The 20,659-nt window shown below is 38.8% G+C and overlaps 1 protein-coding gene across 1 annotated transcript; it reads right to left on the reverse strand.

The window, feature by feature from the left end:
• Window positions 1-11,346: 11,346 nt before the first annotated feature.
• Window positions 11,347-13,580, reverse strand: LOC129247887 (uncharacterized). Its single transcript, XM_054887249.1, has 3 exons — window positions 13,279-13,580; window positions 12,012-12,240; window positions 11,347-11,957 (listed from the first exon to the last, which is right to left on the reverse strand). The coding sequence occupies exons 1-2, from the start codon at window positions 13,494-13,496 to the stop codon at window positions 12,141-12,143; spliced, it is 318 nt and encodes a 105-aa protein (XP_054743224.1). The 5' UTR covers window positions 13,497-13,580; the 3' UTR covers window positions 11,347-11,957; window positions 12,012-12,140.
• Between the last annotated feature and the right edge of the window lie 7,079 nt (window positions 13,581-20,659).

Consider the following 20,659-nt stretch of genomic DNA (forward strand, 5'->3'; position numbering starts at 1 on the left):
CTTTCAATGTGCTGATTGTCTTTTTCGTTGGAGAATATTGTTTTAAAGTGTATTGAAAATTTAAAAAAAATTATTTAGCCAACCAGTTTTTAGAAAAATTTAAGACACTGCCCAAAATACCTGGATCACTTGTATATAACTCGCTATAAGTTAAAGACTCGCATACAATTTAAAGCTCTATTCATTGCATAACATTCCAACGGTAACTAAAAAATACTGTTTCTAATACGGTAAGAAATTCACCTGAGGAGTTCTTGAGCCGGAATGCTTACACGCAATTGTTGTCATTAGCTTGTATATATCTTTAACAACTTATGTATATCTTTAACTGCTATGCAAAACACTCGGAAACTGATTGTCTGGCTGTCGACATGCGTAAGCTGACCAGCTTACGAAAATTGGGGGAATATAGAGATGCGTAATACACGACGTGCGAGGTAGAAGGCAAAGATTGGTTGATTCACTTCCAGTTGCGTGTTTATTTATCAAGCTGAGACCGGAAACCATACGGTTTGTAGGCACACATTAAGTTAGATGTAAAAGTTCATATATCAGCTTGATATAGACTCACCTCTAAACACAATAAACAAGCACGCAACCGAAGGTTCATCAATTCACTACCGTTTCCCATATTCTTTTTACCTTCCACTTCTCACTCCTCACTACGTTATTCGCTACCGTGTCTCAGTAGTCTAGTTTCCTGCTGTGTTTCTTAGTACTTAAATTTTTCAAATCATCATTAAGACACGAATCACTAATGTGAGCAGAAGTTCGCTATAAGCACCTGTCATGCATGTTTGGCGTTGCTTTTGTTGCTTAATTGTTTTTCATCCGACATGACCATAATTGAAAGTGACCTGTTAGTCATTAAATTTTGTTTCATTAGTTCTATTGAAGAATATAGTTTCACTTCACTTCTGGTCAAATAAGATCATTGACGTTAGGCTGTAATTTCCTCGCGCAATATTGAGATATATCCAATAGTACGACAATTAGTTCAGCGGTAGTCGAGTGGGTCTGTGCACGACCACCAAATGTTAGGTCTAGGTTCATGAAAAAAAAGTAACAGAAAAAAGTAGGTAATTTAAGAAATAAATAATAGAAGAAAGTAAGTAACAGAAAAAGTTATTTTTAATACAAAGCCGCCTGTCAGTATGCAATAACAAACGTCTGAGGGTTCACTTTGCCAGCTCTTAGTTTCCGTATCTGAGTGGGTTTGCTGACTATGCGTTGGCCTTTAAGGTTTTAATCTCAATATAGTCAGATAATAGGACTCAGAATGAGTCTGCCGTGACTGAGAAATCGGGGTCCTCCCTTTTCTATGCTGATTTCCCTACAGTCCCTTGAAGGAGTATCAATGCCATTACACTTTTTCTTACTGATTGCTTTCGACAGAATTTTTGGTTGGCTTTCCAGTTGGCAGGAATTATAAAATCTTCGCACTTTTCTCGTCTTGCGTTTCCTTTCTGAACTTACAAAACCTCACATCTTTGAAATTTCGAATACTTTTCTATAAATTTCGAATAATTTTCAATAGTGACATAAAAAACCATCATTTCTTCACGGGTCATTAACAAATCCCCCGACGCGGCATTGGCATGTCCAACAAACATGGACTACTCTCCCTCGCTTGAGACCGTCGCCCACTTAGGAACCGTTTTTGCATTAGACAAGAGGGGTGTTCCATCTTTCCCAAGATCTCTATTCGTACACCTGCGTCCAGGTTCCGCTATATTCTGCGAAAAAAAACCGTTTACTTTATAGAATAGGAAAAAAAAATAAAATAAAATAAAATAAAAAATAATAATAAGGAAAAAATTAAACAACTGTACAACAAATAAAAAAATAAATTTTAAAAATACTAAATTAGAACAAGTACAATAAATTAAAATAAATTACCTAAAATATATAGAAAAAATAAAAATAAAAAATATCAAAAATTAATAAAAATAAAAAAATAAAGAACAACCAAAAAAAATTTTTAATTTGAATAAAATTAAATTGAAAAATATCATAACGGGAAAAAATAAAATAAATCAGAGTCAAATAGAAGAAAATGAAATAGAATGCAAAGAAAAAATAGTCTAACGTCAAGATCCTGGAGAGGATAATGGATGAGTACTACGGGGCGTTGTGCCTTTAAATATGCTCTCCTCGGCGCAATATGCCTATACTAAAGGGAAGTCTACAGAAACCGCTTTACACTTACTCGTCCGGTTGGTGGAAAAAAGTTTATCAGACAAAGAGTTTGCATTGGTTGCTTTCGTAGACATAGAAGGCGCCTTCAACAATATAAATGCAAACGCTATACTATACATAGTACATAGATTAAAGGCAAATATCCTAACACCCTTATGGATATTCTGCGCTCTAACATGGCCACACTTAGAAGCTGGACTGAGAGCAGGGGACTCGATATAAACCCCTTAAAAACTGAAATAATTCTCTTTGCAAAGAAACATAGCCTCCATATAATCTCCCCGCTAATTTTTAAGGGTGTGGAGATTCCTTTGAAAGAGAATGTCAAGTACCTAGGACTCATATTAGACAGGAAACTCACGTGGAAATCTAATATTGAGAAAAGAATAAAGAAGGCCAACGTTGCATTATATACTTGCAAAAAAAGCGGTCGGTATCAAATGGGGACTAACACCTCGTGTTACGCATTGGTTCTATACTTCTATGGCTAAGCCAATCTTAATGTACGGAATACTTGTTTGATGGCCATCTGCTTAAAAGGCGACTTACGCTAAAATCATGAGTAAGGTCCAAAGAACAGCTTTTTTAGGCATCTCTGGCGTTTTAAGACCTAGCCCAAACAATGCGCTGGAAGTGCTAATCAACTTACCTGCCCTAAATCTGGTTGGGAAACACGTGGCGGCCGCCTCGGCGCTCAGACTCAAAACTATGGTGCTATGGAAATACCGGTTTGGCCACGCTTCTATTTTGCACTTTTTGAATAGTCACAAACAAGAAATATACTACTCTATCCCTAGACTCACCTTTGAAAGGCTCTTCAAGTCGAGTATACCGTCAAGAAGGGAGTGGCAGACACCAGGGCCATGGAGAGGGGGGGAATTAAATTTTTATACAGATGGTTCCAAGCTAGACGATAAGGTTGGCTATGGAGTTTTCTCGAATGAATTAGGACTGGAACTATCCATTCGACTACCAGACTACTGCAGCGTCTATCAGCCAGGCGGCCATCAAATCAATGAATGCGGCTTTACTAAGATCGAAGGTTGCACAGGAATGCCGCCGGGCATGATATTAGTGACATATTCAAGCTCAGCCTTATTTGGGTTCTGGGACATAGAGATATTAAGGGAAACTGTAGAGCTGGTGAGCTAGCCAGAAAGGGTACTGCTCTTCAACTGTACAGTGATAAAAGTATCATTGGAATACTCATGACCACGAGTAAACTAATAATAAAAAACCACATTATCCAAAAGGCCAATAGGTCATGGAGTAACAGCTAGGTTATTATGGCTGCAAATAAACAAGAAAATAACAAAGGAATTGCTTAGTCCCTCAAGAGACAATATCTGGAAGGTCGTGGCTTGTTCAACCGGTCACTGGCTATTTGGCAGGCATTCCTTGAGACTAGGAGTTTTCTTCCATGAATATTGCAGAAGTTGCAAAGATGAGGAAGAGGAAGAAACATTCGAGCACTTCCTTTGTAATTGTCCAGCCTTAGCTAAAATCAGAGCAGGTTGTCTAGGTAAATACTTTTTCAATTCTCTTACAGAACTGTCTGGCGTGGAGTTGGCATTAATACCATGTTTCATAAGAGCCACAAAATGGTTCCATGAAAGAAGATAAATGAGGTTCCCGTGTAGCACAGTGGTATCACAACGGCCCTGTAAGGTCTAAGTGAGTTGGTCGTGCAGACCGACTACCACCATACCCTAACATAACATATCATTAAAAATCAGTAAATCAAGTAGACAATAAAATAGAATTAAAGAAAAGTGTTTAGGCCGCACCCTAATATTAAATATAAATTTTTAGCCACCCTAATGGTAACTGCGCCTACCGTTCCGACTGTTGCTAACCACCGTTTCCAGTCGCTGCAACGTGAAGGCCGTTAACCCTGGCATTTCCCCGCCGAACAGTTAAAACGTTTACCGTGTTAAACGTTGTTCGGCGAGGTTACTTTCTTTCTAATTTTTAACTAAAACTTTCACTTGGATTATACCACAGGAGTCAACAGACGTGTCAGCCAAGGTAATATGTCGTAAATTACTAATTATATTAACCTATGTAATTATATTAATATAACCTATGTAATCATATTAACCTATGTACAATAATACGTAGCAACGTATTGCACATCCATATGTATATCTATATATATATATATTGAAATAAACGTAAAAGAATATACACTGACACGCTGTGCTTTCTATTTTCATTTTTATAAAATATTTCATCGGAGCGACCGTGGAGGCCACATATAAAACCGCCCACTGCGTCGCATCCGAGCGAATATACATGGTCCTTCGAGCCGGATTTTAACGAAAAAGATCCTATTTAAACAGAGCACCAGCAAGTTAAACAGAGCATCAGCAAGCTAAAGAACAACAGCAAGCCAGAGCACCAGCAAGCTAAAGAGCACCAGCGAGCATAAAGACCACCAGCGAGCATCAAAAGCACCAGCAAGTTAAACAGAGCATCAGCAAGCTAAAGAACAACAGCAAGCCAGAGCACCAGCAAGCTAAAGAGCACCAGCGAGCATAAAGACCACCAGCGAGCATCAAAAGCACCAGCAAGCTAAAGAGCACCAGCGAGCATAAAGACCACCAGCGAGCTAAAGAGCACCAGCAAGCATAAAAAGCACCAATCCATCAGCTAAAAATTCGTTCCAGCAAAACAAGGTACGTGGATTTATTGCACACTTTTTTTTGGTGGAAACAAGCAAATAAGATATATTAATTACAAAAAAAATCAAAAAGGGTCAACGACTCCGTCTGTCCGCAAACAGACAATACAAGTGCGCGCGGTATTTTCAAGTAAATCAACCCTCTAACAGCGCGTTGTTGGGAATTTTTCAATTTTCTTATTCCTTTTACTTGTACATTCCCGCTGTGAAGTTGAGTACACAACTACACAAACAACGCCGCAGTAAATTGAAATCGATCCCAGCGCACTTTTTGCACAGGTGTATACATATCGGTGATTATTGTGTGGGTGGCGAAATTTTCGTATATAAATTTAAATATATTATCTTTTTTCTCAATAAATATATACAGACTTCCATAATATACTAGCAAACCCGGCCCGCTTCGCTGGGCACACTTAAATAGAATAGATATGGTTTAGAACAGAAAAGATATGGTTTTCATATTATGTATGTCTTTATTCTCACATTATTTATTTCTTTATTCATACCACGTTTTTGTCTCTATCTCGAGACCCCAGTCACGGAGCGGCACGAAAAATACTCTGAACTAAAGCATTCACTAACAGCTTCCATTTGATACCTATATTGTACATACACATCCGAAGGTTACCCGGGCCCACGTTTTGACCTATATCTCGAGACCCTAGTCACGGGGCGGCATGAAAAATACTCTGTACTAAAGCATTCACCAACAGCTTCAATTTGCTATCCATATTGTACAAACACATTCTGGGGTCCACGTTTTGGTCTCTATCTGGAGACCCTAGTCACGGAGCGGCACGAAAAATACTCTGAACTAAAGCATTCACCAACAGCTTCCATTTGATATCCATATTGTACAAACACATTCTAGGGTCCACGTTTTGGTCTCTATCTGGAGACCCTAGTCACGGAGCTGCACGAAAAATACTCTGAACTAAAGCATTCACCAACAGCTTCCATTTGATATCCATATTGTACAAACACATTCTAGGGTCCACGTGTTGCTTTCTATCTCGAGACCTTAGTCACGGAGCGGCATTGAAAATACTCTGAACTAAAGCATTCACCAACAGCTTCCATTTGATACCCTATTGTACATACGCATCCGAAGGTTACCCGGGCCCACGTTTTGACCTATATCTCGAGGCCCTAGTCACGGGGCGGCATGAAAAATACTCTGTACTAAAGCATTCACCAACAGCTTTCAATTGATATCCATATTGTACAAACACATTCTAGGGTCCACGTGTTGGTCTCAATCTCGGGACCCTAGTCACGGAGCGGCATGAAAAATACTCTGAACTAAAGCATTCACCAACAGCTTCAGTTTGATATCCATATTGTACAAACACATTCTAGGCTCCATGTTTTGGTCTCTATCTGGAGACCCTAGTCACGGAGCGGCACGAAAAATACTCTGAACTAAAGCATTCACACACAGCTTTCATTTGATACCTATATTGTACATACACATCCGAAGGTTACCCGGGCCCACGTTTTGACCTTTATCCCGAGACCCTAGTCACGGGGCGGCATGAAAAATACTCTGTACTAAAGCATTCACCAACAGCTTTCAATTGATATCCATATTGTACAAACACATTCTAGGGTCCACGTGTTGCTCTCTATCCCGAGACCCTAGTCACGGAGCGGCATGAAAAATACTCTGAACTAAAGCATTCACCAACAGCTTCCATTTGATACCCATATTGTACATACACATCCGAAGGTTACCCGGGCCCACGTTTTGACCTATATCTCGAGACCCCAGTCACGAAGCGGCATGAGAAATACTCTGTACTAAAGCATTCACCAACAGCTTTCAATTGATATCCATATTGTACAAACACATTCTAGGGTCCACGTGTTGCTCTCTATCCCGAGACCCTAGTCACGGAGCGGCATGAAAAATACTCTGAACTAAAGCATTCACCAACAGCTTTCACTTGATACCTATATTGTACATACACATCCGAAGGTTACCCGGGCCCACGTTTTGACCTTTATCCCGAGACCCTAGTCACGGGGCGGCATGAAAAATACTCTGTACTAAAGCATTCACCAACAGCTTTCAATTGATATCCATATTGTACAAACACATTCTAGGGTCCACGTGTTGCTCTCTATCCCGAGACCCTAGTCACGGAGCGGCATGAAAAATACTCTGAACTAAAGCATTCACCAACAGCTTCAATTTGATATCCATATTGTACAAACACATTCTGGGGTCCACGTTTTGGTCTCTATCTGGAGACCCTAGTCACGGAGCGGCACGAAAAATACTCTGAACTAAAGCATTCACCAACAGCTTTCAATTGATATCCATATTGTACAAACACATTCTAGGGTCCACGTGTTGCTCTCTATCCCGAGACCCTAGTCACGGAGCGGCATGAAAAATATTCTGAACTAAAGCATTCACCAACAGCTTCCATTTGATATCCATATTGTACAAACACATTCTAGGGTCCACGTGTTGGTCTCAATCTCGGGACCCTAGTCACGGAGCGGCATGAAAAATACTCTGAACTAAAGCATTCACCAACAGCTTCAGTTTGATATCCATATTGTACAAACACATTCTAGGCTCCATGTTTTGGTCTCTATCTCGAGACCCTAGTTACGGAGCGGCACGAAAAATACTCTGAACTAAAGCATTCACCAACAGCTTCAATTTGATATCCATATTGTACAAACACATTCTGGGGTCCACGTTTTGGTCTCTATCTGGAGACCCTAGTCACGGAGCGGCACGAAAAATACTCTGAACTAAAGCATTCACCAACAGCTTTCAATTGATATCCATATTGTACAAACACATTCTAGGGTCCACGTGTTGCTCTCTATCCCGAGACCCTAGTCACGGAGCGGCATGAAAAATACTCTGAACTAAAGCATTCACCAACAGCTTCCATTTGATATCCATATTGTACAAACACATTCTAGGGTCCACGTGTTGGTCTCAATCTCGGGACCCTAGTCACGGAGCGGCATGAAAAATACTCTGAACTAAAGCATTCACCAACAGCTTCAGTTTGATATCCATATTGTACAAACACATTCTAGGCTCCATGTTTTGGTCTCTATCTCGAGACCCTAGTTACGGAGCGGCACGAAAAATACTCTGAACTAAAGCATTCACACACAGCTTTCATTTGATACCTATATTGTACATACACATCCGAAGGTTACCCGGGCCCACGTTTTGACCTTTATCCCGAGACCCTAGTCACGGGGCGGCATGAAAAATACTCTGTACTAAAGCATTCACCAACAGCTTTCAATTGATATCCATATTGTACAAACACATTCTAGGGTCCACGTGTTGCTCTCTATCCCGAGACCCTAGTCACGGAGCGGCATGAAAAATACTCTGACCTAAAGCATTCACCAACAGCTTCCATTTGATACCCATATTGTATATACACATCCGAAGGTTACCCGGGCCCACGTTTTGACCTATATCTCGAGACCCCAGTCACGAAGCGGCATGAGAAATACTCTGTACTAAAGCATTCACCAACAGCTTTCAATTGATATCCATATTGTACAAACACATTCTAGGGTCCACGTGTTGGTCTCAATCTCGGGACCCTAGTCACGGAGCGGCATGAAAAATACTCTGAACTAAAGCATTCACCAACAGCTTCAGTTTGATATCCATATTGTACAAACACATTCTAGGCTCCATGTTTTGGTCTCTATCTCGAGACCCTAGTCACGGAGCGGCATGAAAAATACTCTGAACTAAAGCATTCACCAACAGCTTCCATTTGATACCCATATTGTACATACACATCCGAAGGTTACCCGGGCCCACATAGGGGTGGACTACCCTTAACATTTAGGGGGATGAAAAATAGATGTTGGCCGATTCTCCACCCTGGCCGACAATCACGCTAAGGATCACAAAAATCGGTCGAGCCGTTTCGGAGGAGTTCAAGTTCGAACACCGTGACACGAGAATTTTATATATTAGATATAATATATACTGGTATTTTAATCTCGGTGGTGCATTTTGGGCTTGGGTCTCGCTGTGAATTCGTCTCCATTTCGCGAAGGAGCATCCTTTTTTGTTTAATACCGCGTAAGTTTTTGTATCCCATACCTACAATATGGATACGTATATTCGGTTAGTCGACGCCGTGACGGAATTCGAATCCGATTTTAATGGCACTCCGTCAAGTGACCATTCGAAGTTTTCACTCCGGATCCAACAGGAGGAGTTGAGAGCAATGTGGGAAAAGGCCAAAGCAGCGTACGACCACTTGCTTTCAACAGAAACTCCTTCTCCTAAGGATCTTGCCGCGATAAAGAAGAGAAATAAAATATGTTACCACACATATTTGCGCGGCATGTCGACGATGGCTGACCTCTCTGCGAGGCTGGAAAAGGCAGACCGGGAAGGCGAAGAGCTTGCAGTACGCGAACTTAACATTCACCTTCCACCGTGCGATACGGACATTTTCAAAGGTGACTACGTATCTTGGCCAACATTCCGCGATATGTTCACGGCCATATACATTTTAAATAAACGCCTCACCCCGGTCGAAAAGCTGTTCCACCTCAACCAAAAAACGCAGGGTGAAGCCAGAGACATTGTCAGGAAATGCCCGCTCACTAATGACGGGTTTGCTACAGCGTGGAAAAATCTCTGCGAAAGGTACGAAAACAAACGGATTCTGGTGAACACGCAGCTGAAGATCCTGTTTAACCTACAGACAATCGAAACTGAATGTGGCAGTTCGATAAAAAAACTCCAACGTGACATTAATAATTGCATTTCCTCCTTACAGAACCACCAAATAGATATTTCGAACTGGGATGCAATTATTACTTATTTATGCTCCACGAAATTGCCAGAAAGTACTCTATCGCTTTGGGAACAAACGATAGAGAACAAATCTGAAATTTCAAAGTGGACAGATATGGACAAATTCCTTTCCAACAGGTTTCAGACACTTGAAACAGTGTCAGGCTTAAAAGGGATTAAAGCCTACAAAGCGCCCAAGGCGCAAATCTTACAACACCATACGGAAACTACACCAAGAAGGATGGGTAACTTTCAGGTAAGTGTCGCCAAACATATGTGCAAATTATGTGTCACTGACGACCACAAATTGCAAAGTTGCCCGAAGTTCCGGAAATTAAAGGTCACCGATCGCATCGCGTGCGTCAAGAGCAACAACTGTTGCTTGAACTGCCTGTCGTCAGGACATACGGTGTCGAGATGTACGAGCTCATATAACTGCAGCACATGTCACTCAAGACACAACACGCTCCTGCACATTACAGCCGTTCAAACAAAAGCAGCAGCTCTTAAGGAAAGCAGAGATCCCGCTGATGACCTGCCCTCAACATCCAAGGAGGCCCTAAAACGACTTGACTCTAATAGGCCAAAGGATAGCAGAATCAATAATTTTAAATCGTGCTATTCCAATACGGACAAAGGGGTTCTACTGGGAACAGCCATGGTGAATATATTCCACAATAACGTTAATTTTTCAGCACGAGCTCTGATCGATTCTGGTTCTGAGTGTTCGTTCATCACTGAACGCCTCAAACGTAGAATCAACCTGCCATCCAAACGCTTGCATGCCCAAGTCTCGGGCATCAACAATTCAGTATCTGCGCAGGTAAGACAAGCGTGCTCATTACAACTGCGGTCGCCTATCGACCCTTTTGTAAAAATAAATACAATTGCGCTAGTTGTGCCGCAATTAACTGGAAATCTGCCAACTTGCCTAGTAAGCGCAATGACAAGGCAAGCATTTCCAGATCTCACTTTGGCGGATAAGAGGTTCTTCGTCAATGAACCAGTGGACATTGTCCTTGGCGGAGACATTTATCCCCAAATTATTTTAAGCGGCTTGAAGAAAAATGTACTAAGTACACTTCTTGCCCAAGAGACTGTATTCGGGTGGATACTAACTGGTCGAGCCGAAACAGTCAGCCCACCAAACAAAATAGCTTCCTTTTTCAGCGAAGTCACACTGGACAAGCAACTAGCTGCCTCGGCATCAAATCCATCAAACATCAAGCTGGGACCATCACTCAAGAGCGCCTGCTCTCAATTCTTCCGGAATGAGACGCGTCTCGCGAAAAATCCGTCCCTGCAAGAGGAACTGGTTCACAATTCTTTGTGGTGGCAGAAATTGAAAGCCCTCCATCAAACCTTTCGCAAACGATGGAAAAGGGAATTCATCATCGAATTGCAAAAACGCACGAAGTGGAAACAGCAAAAACCTAAGAAGCTACAACAACACCTACAACCTACGAAGGATGCAATTGCATCGGCATTCTCAAGAACTGTTAAATGTATTTTATTATCTGTAGGAATATTTGAATTCGCTGTTTTCATTTCGCATTATTTTAGTAATTCCCTACCTGAAGTTTGTTGTAGAAAACTAAAGTTACTAAGAAATTAACAAAAATATATATTTTTTTTTCTCTCTTCTTAATTTCATTGATAATATTCAGTTTATTGAATTTCGCTTTATGCTTATGCACATACAACATAGTCCCAGATGTTCCATTAGCATTAATATTGTGTAAAATATACAAATATTACATTGCAATGCTATTTACATAAATTTTATTTCACTGGTACAAAAACCATATTAGGGAAAAGTGAAATTATTAAATTAGCCTATATTAACCATTTTTGTAATTATATCTTGGCATTCAACTAGAATAATGTGTAAATTTTTTTATGCCAGTTTTCTAAAGCTACAAAACATAATAAATTGAACAACCTTAATGAGAAAACTGCGAAAGTAAACCACATTATTTTGTACATAAAGGAGAATGTTTGAAAAACGATAACATAATCCGAATTATAGTAACAAACACTTTTGAATATGTAACGCAAAAAATCACTACGCGAAAACTACGATTAAAGGCCTGCGTCTGTTCGCGGATTTGTGTGTTCATATGGAAGTAAGCCATGTAGTGGATACACCAGTATGTTGTGGTCGGTAACCGCGCGAGCTTTCCTACCGGGATGCAATTCGTGCGTTACAATTTTCCCCATTTTTCTCTAGGTCAATTAAAGCTTGGATGACACAAACATCTGCAAAGGCACATTTTTACTTTTACAGTCACATTCACGCATTAACATATTTACCTGTTAGCAGCGGCAACGAGGTGATTATAGATATCCTTCCAGTTGACGATATCCCAGATAGCTTCAACATGGGATGGTCGTAGTCACATCAGCTTTTCTGTGCTTCAGCAAACTGCGCCTTGGCAGCATTCAAGTTGTGCACATATGTTGATGATGCTTCTGATGGTGCCATTCCATGATTTTACGGCAGATGATTGGTTCCAAATTGATATTGATAATTTTTGCTAAACTGAACATATACGTATATATATATATTTTTTAAAGATTTAAATCTTGTTAGACTTTTCAATCACAAATGTTCAATATTCATATCTACACTACTAGTAAAAAATTAAAATTTCCACTTTATAATAAACTCCCCTGTAATATAAATAAAAATTTAATTAAAATATAATATGTCGTTCCATGATGATCCAAATGCGAGCTCCATACGTAAATTCTGATGGCGCTCCTTCTTTGCCGTGGTCCAAGGATTTCTTGTGGGTGGTCGATTCACTAAATTGCCGTCACTGGTAACGCACACTTGTGGACTTTTGACGCACTTTTTATACAACCTTTATTCACACGCAAAACCGGAATGCCAACAAATTACCACTTAACACTTGTGTAATTAATCTAAAGCCCGACCTGAAATTTTTTTTAGCGCGACGATTTCTCACTGGGTAGAAGAACGTCAAGTTCTAACACTACTCACTGGCACATTTGTCACTTATTATTTTTTCACATATATAATATTAATTTTTATTTTTTCGTTTCACAACTGTTCATTTTGATCAATACAGTAGGTTCTGTTTTTATGCGGTAGATACGTTCCGCAAGAAACAGCATAAAAAAAAACAGCATAAAAAAAGCTACTAGTTCTATAGTAAAACTATAGATACGTTTCAAATGCTAAAACCGCATAAATCTGAAATAATGTAATCAAATCGCATAAAAAAGAGCACTAGTCCCATATTATAACTATAGATACGTTCCATAGACCGCATGAATCTGTGATGAGTTTTTGCTTAGCTGGTTTAGAATCTTGTTTATATGTACAATTCCCGATAGGTCGACATGCATTTTGTAATTTAAAAAAAACCGCACTATTTCAAAACCGCATAAAAAAAAGCCGCATAAAAACAGAACCTACTGTATTTATTTAACTTTATTATATTAAATTAAATGCAAAGTTTCTATTTTGTTACTTTCACTACCACTAAATTCTTTTCATACGATAAATGCATGTGTAAACGACCGAAAATTACGCATATTACTTTTGTATTACCTTTGATGTGTGACTTGAAACTTGTGCAAACGTGGTTTCAATCCAGCTGATTGTATGAATATAAATTCGGCAGCTGCCTCCATGGGCCTCAAATTCTCTTCACCTTTTTTGGCCACTCCGGTTACTCTAATGCCTGGACTTTCGCGCTTAACCTGATCGCGTGCATTGTTGAGCCACAACATATATGCGGCAAGAGGACGCTTTGGTTTGCCAGACATTTAAATTTTTTTCAATTTTTTTAAACAAACACCTTGTTAACTTGTCACTTAAAAATTTTTTTTACGCGCACGTTAGCGTCACACGCCGTCTACTCTTGAAAAGGAAATGGTGACGGCCATTAAGGAAATTAGTGATTAAGAAACAAAAACAAAAATACCCTACAGGAATGATATAAATGGGTTCGACATTCCAGGGATAGTTTGCGTAAAGTAACGCAAACTATTAGTTTTTTCTAACATCATGCACTTATGTATGCAAATGCTACGAAAAATTATATCTAAATATACATATATTATAATTTTTTTTCTTCTTTTGCTTATCATTTTGTTCTTATTGTAGCCAAAATATAATAAGAACAAAAGGGGAAAAAATATACCACGGCAGGACACCTTGTACTTGGTTACGATCCACACATAGCCAAGACACGATCCTTCTATGCGGCGAATATTGCAATGTCCATTAGTATGTACCCACCCCCTGGCGGTGAACATACATATTAAAATGGCATTAATATGTGATTGTACCAAATTAGGTACATTTTTTTGTTTTGGGTGGCAGGGTGTCTCATAGGGCTATGAAAATTCCTCATCGCCAAATAACAAAAAAAACTACTAAAATGCCTAGTGCATATATGCATAGTGCATAACAAAATATATATATTATTTTCCTTTGTCTTCTCCTTCGCTGTGATCAGCACTGCACTGACCAGCCAAATGCACCACTACAAATACAATACACTAAAGCTAATTAAGCAACTATGTATAAAGCCGTGTACACATTACACATTTTCAGTTAAAAAAAAAAAAAAAAAACAAATTAAATTCAATTTCCTTTTGTTTGTAAAAAACAAAACAAAGGACTGAGTCTAGAGCGGAAACTAGGCCTTTTCGCCTAGACAAGCAGAGCGGAAACTAGGCCTTTCCGCCTGAACAAGCAGAGCGGAAACAAGGTCTTTTCGCCTCAATGAAGATAGGGGATTGGAGACGAGGCCTCTTCAACCCCAGCTGTAGCATGAACAGTGGCGTGCGCGTGGATTGGAAACCAGGCCTTTTCGACCACATGCGCAACCAACGATAATGCGCCAAAATAAAAGGACGGGCGACAATACACTGGCGACTAGGCCTCGCCAGGTATCACGGCCCTAAATGATTTGAACATAACGAATCAATAAATTTTAATATAATAAATTTTATTTTTTGTGTGCAATAATCCACGTACATAAAATTACATATCTTTGCAGCATTTCAGACGGCACCAGCAGCCTCCGATGTCTCACCAATACCGAACGTTGGCTGACACCTCCGTCCTAGAAACATTCATTGCTTATCGCAAGGGGGCCGGCATGTTTAGGCCGCACCCTAATATTAAATATAAATTTTTAGCCACCCTAATGGTAACTGCGCCTACCGTTCCGACTGTTGCTAACCACCGTTTCCAGTCGCTGCAACGTGAAGGCCGTTAACCCTGGCATTTCCCCGCCGAACAGTTAAAACGTTTACCGTGTTAAACGTTGTTCGGCGAGGTTACTTTCTTTCTAATTTTTACCTATAACTTTCACTTGGATTGTACAATCAGGAGTCAACAGACGTGTCAGCCAAGGTAATATGTCGTAAATTACTAATTATATTAACCTATGTAATTATATTAATATAACCTATGTAATCATATTAACCTATGTACAATAATACGTAGCAACGTATTGCACATCCATATGTATATCTATATATATATATTGAAATAAACGTAAAAGAATATACACTGACACGCTGTGCTTTCTATTTTATAAAATATTTCATCGGAGCGACCGTGGAGGCCACATATAAAACCGCCCACTGCGTCGCATCCGAGCGAATATACAAAAAGAAAATAAAATGACAATTAACTTAAATTAAAGTAAGATGAAAAAAAAACTAAAAAATTAAAATAAAGTAAAAAGTTGAAGTGGCGCACAAGGAAGAAGAGAAAGCAAATAAAATAAGGCCGATAGTCTTAGCTGCTAGCGCCTTTCGTAATGTAATAAAATTATTGATAATTATATTTCTAATAAATAAATAAAATAAGTTAAAAATAAAATCAAATAAAATAAAATAAACTGTGTTAGTAGACTTGGGTTCGCAAAATAAAAATACGAAAACTAAAAATAAATAAAATGAAGTAAAATAAGATAAAGTAAATGAATAACAAAATAAAATAAAGAATTAAACCTAGGCAGCGAACAATTTCCACTTCCAAATCATTAGCACAGAGCGGCACAATGCTCCAGGCACGTTTGATGTCTCCTGTGGCGCTTCACTCTACAACTTCCTGAAAATAACCATTCATTCTATGAATTTACAAACCAGAATTTATGCAAAACGATTTATTTACTTCTTCTATACCTTTCCTACGAAGCTACAACCAGTTTCGGTTACTAATTCATTTGGCACCTCTTCGTGCCTCTTAACTACGCCATTAGTCATTCTCACTTTTGTTTAATTTCACTTAACCACCGAAGTGTCTAATAATCATTCACTCTATTATTGTCGTAGGCACTGTTGTTGGTGTTGTACTCTTACATAGAATACATGATATATAAATGTGTACATATGTATGCTGTGCACGCGTGCAGTTGAGAGTGTGTGCTTGACGCCTTGTTTATGTCCGGCCGAGTAGATTAGCTGATTAAGTAAGAGCTATAAATTAAACGCGCGCCTGGTGGTGGTGCCGCCCATTTCTTTCACCAGCTGGCGGCCGACAGATAGGCAGTAAGGAGAGAGGAATTGGCTAAACAGACGAAGGGAAGTGATGTCACAAGTGCTGTTATACAGCGAATAAGTGGGTACTGTCACTAAATTATTGCCATTAAATGGTAGATGTGCATAGGTACGTACGTGCGCGCATATATAGATGTAGAGCACACTTATGTAAAAGGGTAGAGAGGAGAGGTTTATGCTAGTATGTCGAGTGCGTTTGTCTATATAACAAGACAACACTGCTATTTTACTATATTACATCTATACATACGAATACCAGTATGAATTACAACATCAACATGTTAGCCAATAAATATTATTATGCAATACATTGTGTGTGTGTGTGTGTGTACGAGCACGCATGCCAGGTTGTAAACCTATGCAGCCATATGTGACAGCCAAACAATGAGTTAAGTGACAATGACGACAATGACAATCACGGTGTTATTAAGTCACAACAGCCAGACAAGCAATTGGTGACAGGCGTCAGTCGACAGGCCGCTAACGAGCGCCAGCAAACATTCGACACGCCGTTCACTCTTCGAGTGTGGGCGTGCGAAAGCGAGTAAATGGGCGGGAAATGTAAAGCAATTTTTTTAGCAAACATTTATATGGGTATGCGTAAATAGTGTAATGTGTGTGCACATACACAGGCAGTTTGTGTATGCGCGTCATTGGCAGCCTGTTCGGGGAATTAATTAACCGAATTTTTGAATAAATTCCGATAGCCTTGGCAACAGTTTTCGAGGTAAACTACTGTTTTTATTTAAGTTGTATAAACAAAAAGTGATACAAAAATGAAAAACAAAAAAATAGTGACGTTCTTTGGAATTATTTGCAATTTCAGCCTGACATTTTATTTTTTTTCAACCGATAAACTACATTTGAATCTAGAAAAAAACGTGGAAACTCTTTGACAGCAGCACTATGAGTATTCAGAAAAGTATTCATGGATGTGTGTGTGCTTTTTTTTTACCAAAGGTCAATGCTGTGCTAATAAGCGTAAAGAGCTTTTTTGTTTCTAACTTCATTTTGTATTAACACATGGGCTGAAAAGTCCACGGTCTAACAAATAGAGGGCACTAGTTTTATTGCATTCACTTCTTTTTTTGTCAGTACTAATCTTAGAAAGGCAGTAGTTAAAATTATATGAAATTTCATTCGTTAATTCACGAAGTTATTGTGCTAAGAGTGATGCTACTTCTGTTATTTGCAAAACAATGATTCAAAAAGAAATTCGTGCTACTTTTTGGTGGGAAAAATTACCGTTTAAGCGAAGCAATAGCTTGAAAAGTATTATGGGACTCTGCTCCATCAGAAGCAAGAATAAAACGATGGTTTGCTGATTTAAAACGTCGTCGAAGAGACACCAAATGAGGCGGTGACACCAGAAAGCTTCAAAAAAATCCACAAAATCGTTTTGAATAACCGAAAAGTGAAGCTGCATGAGTTAGCTAACATCGTAAAGATATCAAAAGAACGTCTTGGCTTTATATTGCACGAACATTTGCCTGTGAGAAAGTTCTGTTCAAAGTGGGTGCCGCGTTTGCTCACTGTTTTGTTTCATCAGGACAACGTACCGTGTATCAAAACAATGGCAAAACTACATAAATTCAACTTCAAATTGGTCCCACATCTAACGTATTTGCTAGATTTGGCTCTCAGCGACTACTGGTTGATTCTAGACCTACAAAAAAAAAAAAAATGCTCGCCGGGATGAAGTTTCGCTCGAACTGAGGCCTATTTTGAGGCAAACGATAAATCGTTCCACAAAAGTGGTAATGAATTGTTAGAGCGGCGGTTGAATGATTGCGTTGTTCTTGAGGAAAACTACGTTGGTGAATAAGGACAATTCTGAATAAAAAAAAGTACAGTGTGTTTTTTTAGAGGTTAGGTTTTTAAGTTGGCACTACTTTTTTCGTAGATGGTCTTTTTGACAGCTGTCACTTGATTTATGCTCAGTTTGGTTTGCCATTTCATAATGAATAGACTTACACCTGAACAACGTTTGCAAATCATGCAAATTTATTACGCAAATAATGGTTCGGTTCGCGCGACGCATTCGCGCGCTGCGTCCAATATTCGGTCGACATAATCGTCCATCAGAGTCACTAATTCGATTAACCATGGACCAGTTTCGCACCACGTTTGCTCTAGTGGATAATACGCATCCTCAGAGACGTCGTACAGTGCGCACCGAAGACGCTATTGCTGCTGTGGAGCAGAGTATCGAAGAAGACCCGAATGAGTCCATCCGCCATCGCGCGCAGCAATTGGAGATGTGCCCATCCTCTTTATGGAAGATTTTGCGGAATCTTGGTTTGCGGGCTTACAAAATCCAACTCGTGCAAGAATTGAAGCCGAACGACCATCAAGCGCGTCGCACGTTCGGTGAATGGGCCCAAAACGAGATGGCCACCGATCCCGATTTTCACAAGAAAATTTTGTTCAGCGATGAAGCTCACTTTTGGTTGAATGGGTATGTCAATAAGCAAAATTGTCGCATTTGGAGTGAACATAATCCACAAGCCATTGCTGAGACGCCGTTACATCCTCAAAAAGTCACTGTTTGGTGTGCTCTATGGGCAGAGGGAATCATTGGTCCATATTTCTTTAAAAATGAAGCCGGCCATAATGTTACAGTCAATGGAGAGCGCTATAGAGCCATGATTAATGACTTTTTCGTGCCTGAATTGACCTTTGGTTCCAACAAGACGGCGCTACATGCCATACAGCCAACGCAACAATCGATTTATTGAAGGAAACTTTTGGTGAGCGCATTATCTCGCGCCGTGGACCTGTGGCGTGGCCTCCAAGATCGTGCGATATAACACCGCTGAACTATTTCTTGTGGGGCTATGTGAAGTCGCTTGTCTACGCAGATAAGCCCGAGACGATTGACGTCTTGGAAGAGAATATTCGGCGCGTTATTGCTGACATACGGCCCCAATTGCTGCAAAAAGTGGTCGAAAATTGGGCCTCTCGGCTGGAATTTATTCGAGCCAGCCGCGGCGGCCACTTGCCCGAAATCATTTTTAAAACATAATGGCAAACCCTTATCTTTATAATAAAGCTAAATTCTTGGCCATAACATTAAATTATATACGTTTCATTTCATCTTGAAAACCTAACCTCTAAAAAAAAACACCCTTTATTTTCTTTGTTAGGAACGACACTTTGCAGCCCATGTTTTATGAAAGTATTTAGTATTATATGAAATAGAGTATGCTTTATTAAAAGTGATATTCTGCTTTAAGTTGCTAAAAATTTGCCAACGAATAAACAAATAAGAAAATAAAAATAAATTAGCAGAAAATTTATTCAAAGTCGAAAATACATAAAAATTTTTGTAAATAGGAATAAAAAGGGAGAAGAACAATACTAAATTTATCCTTTTTTCTGATTACTTACATTTTTAAAACACCAGAAAAGGAGCAAAAAATTAATATTAACCATTTAAACCATATAATGTGACTAATGGCAATAAATGAGGTTAATTAAATTTGTTTTTTTTTTGGCGTTACAGATTTTATTTTATTTTGTCATATTATTCCACATAGGGCCTGAGCAAAAAACATATCTTATTCGATTAACAGCTGTTCTCTATGCGGCATCCCACGTTTGGTTAACTGCTTCTAAATCTCTAATCTCTCTGAGAGTTATGCCCAATCCATCACCATTTACTATCTCTTATCACCTTTAGGATTGGTTCTTGCTCAGTGTTCTGTCACAAGTCTGCATTTTGGATAGTGTTAGGTCTAAAAACTTTATATAAAGGGTGATTAAGTTGTAAGGACCGGTATTGATTTTGAATAAAATACAATTTTTTTAAGAAGTGATTGTCATTTCTTTTTATTACGCTGTGCGACAATTTTGGGGTCATCAAAATCAAACCACACCGGACCTTTTTTTTATGAAAATATACCTATTCAATAGTAAAACCCTCGCTGTGTTTTTAAAAGTTAGCTCGATTTTTTTTTTATAGCGTTTTGAAGTTTTCTATTTTCATGAGATTTTGGAGTTTTACCTGTACGCTAAATTTGACTTATAAATCGACCTTTGTTTGATTTAATCGATTTATTTTGCCATAGCTTGATGCAGAAATTTCGTACTTATTTTGAGAAGAACCTATATCTCAATACGCAATTTTGAATACCAAAATTTCGAAAAATTGTATGTTTTTACCATTTTTTACTGTAATTATGAAAATAATTAAAATTTCTCACTATTTCTTCTAGCAAAAATGTTGCAAAATGTACTAAAAAAGTCATTTATAAGATAAAAACATAAAACTGAACTTTAAGTTTGTTATTTTCTAAAAAAATAAATTTTTAACAAGACTTTTCTTCATAAAAATAATTTTTTTATAATCTGTTTTAAATTTTTTTTAAATATCTAAAAACTCTGTAGGTAAAAATATTAAATAAATT

Source organism: Anastrepha obliqua, chromosome 5, assembly GCF_027943255.1.
Source record: "Anastrepha obliqua isolate idAnaObli1 chromosome 5, idAnaObli1_1.0, whole genome shotgun sequence".
In the NCBI taxonomy this organism is placed as follows: Eukaryota; Metazoa; Arthropoda; class Insecta; order Diptera; family Tephritidae; genus Anastrepha; species Anastrepha obliqua.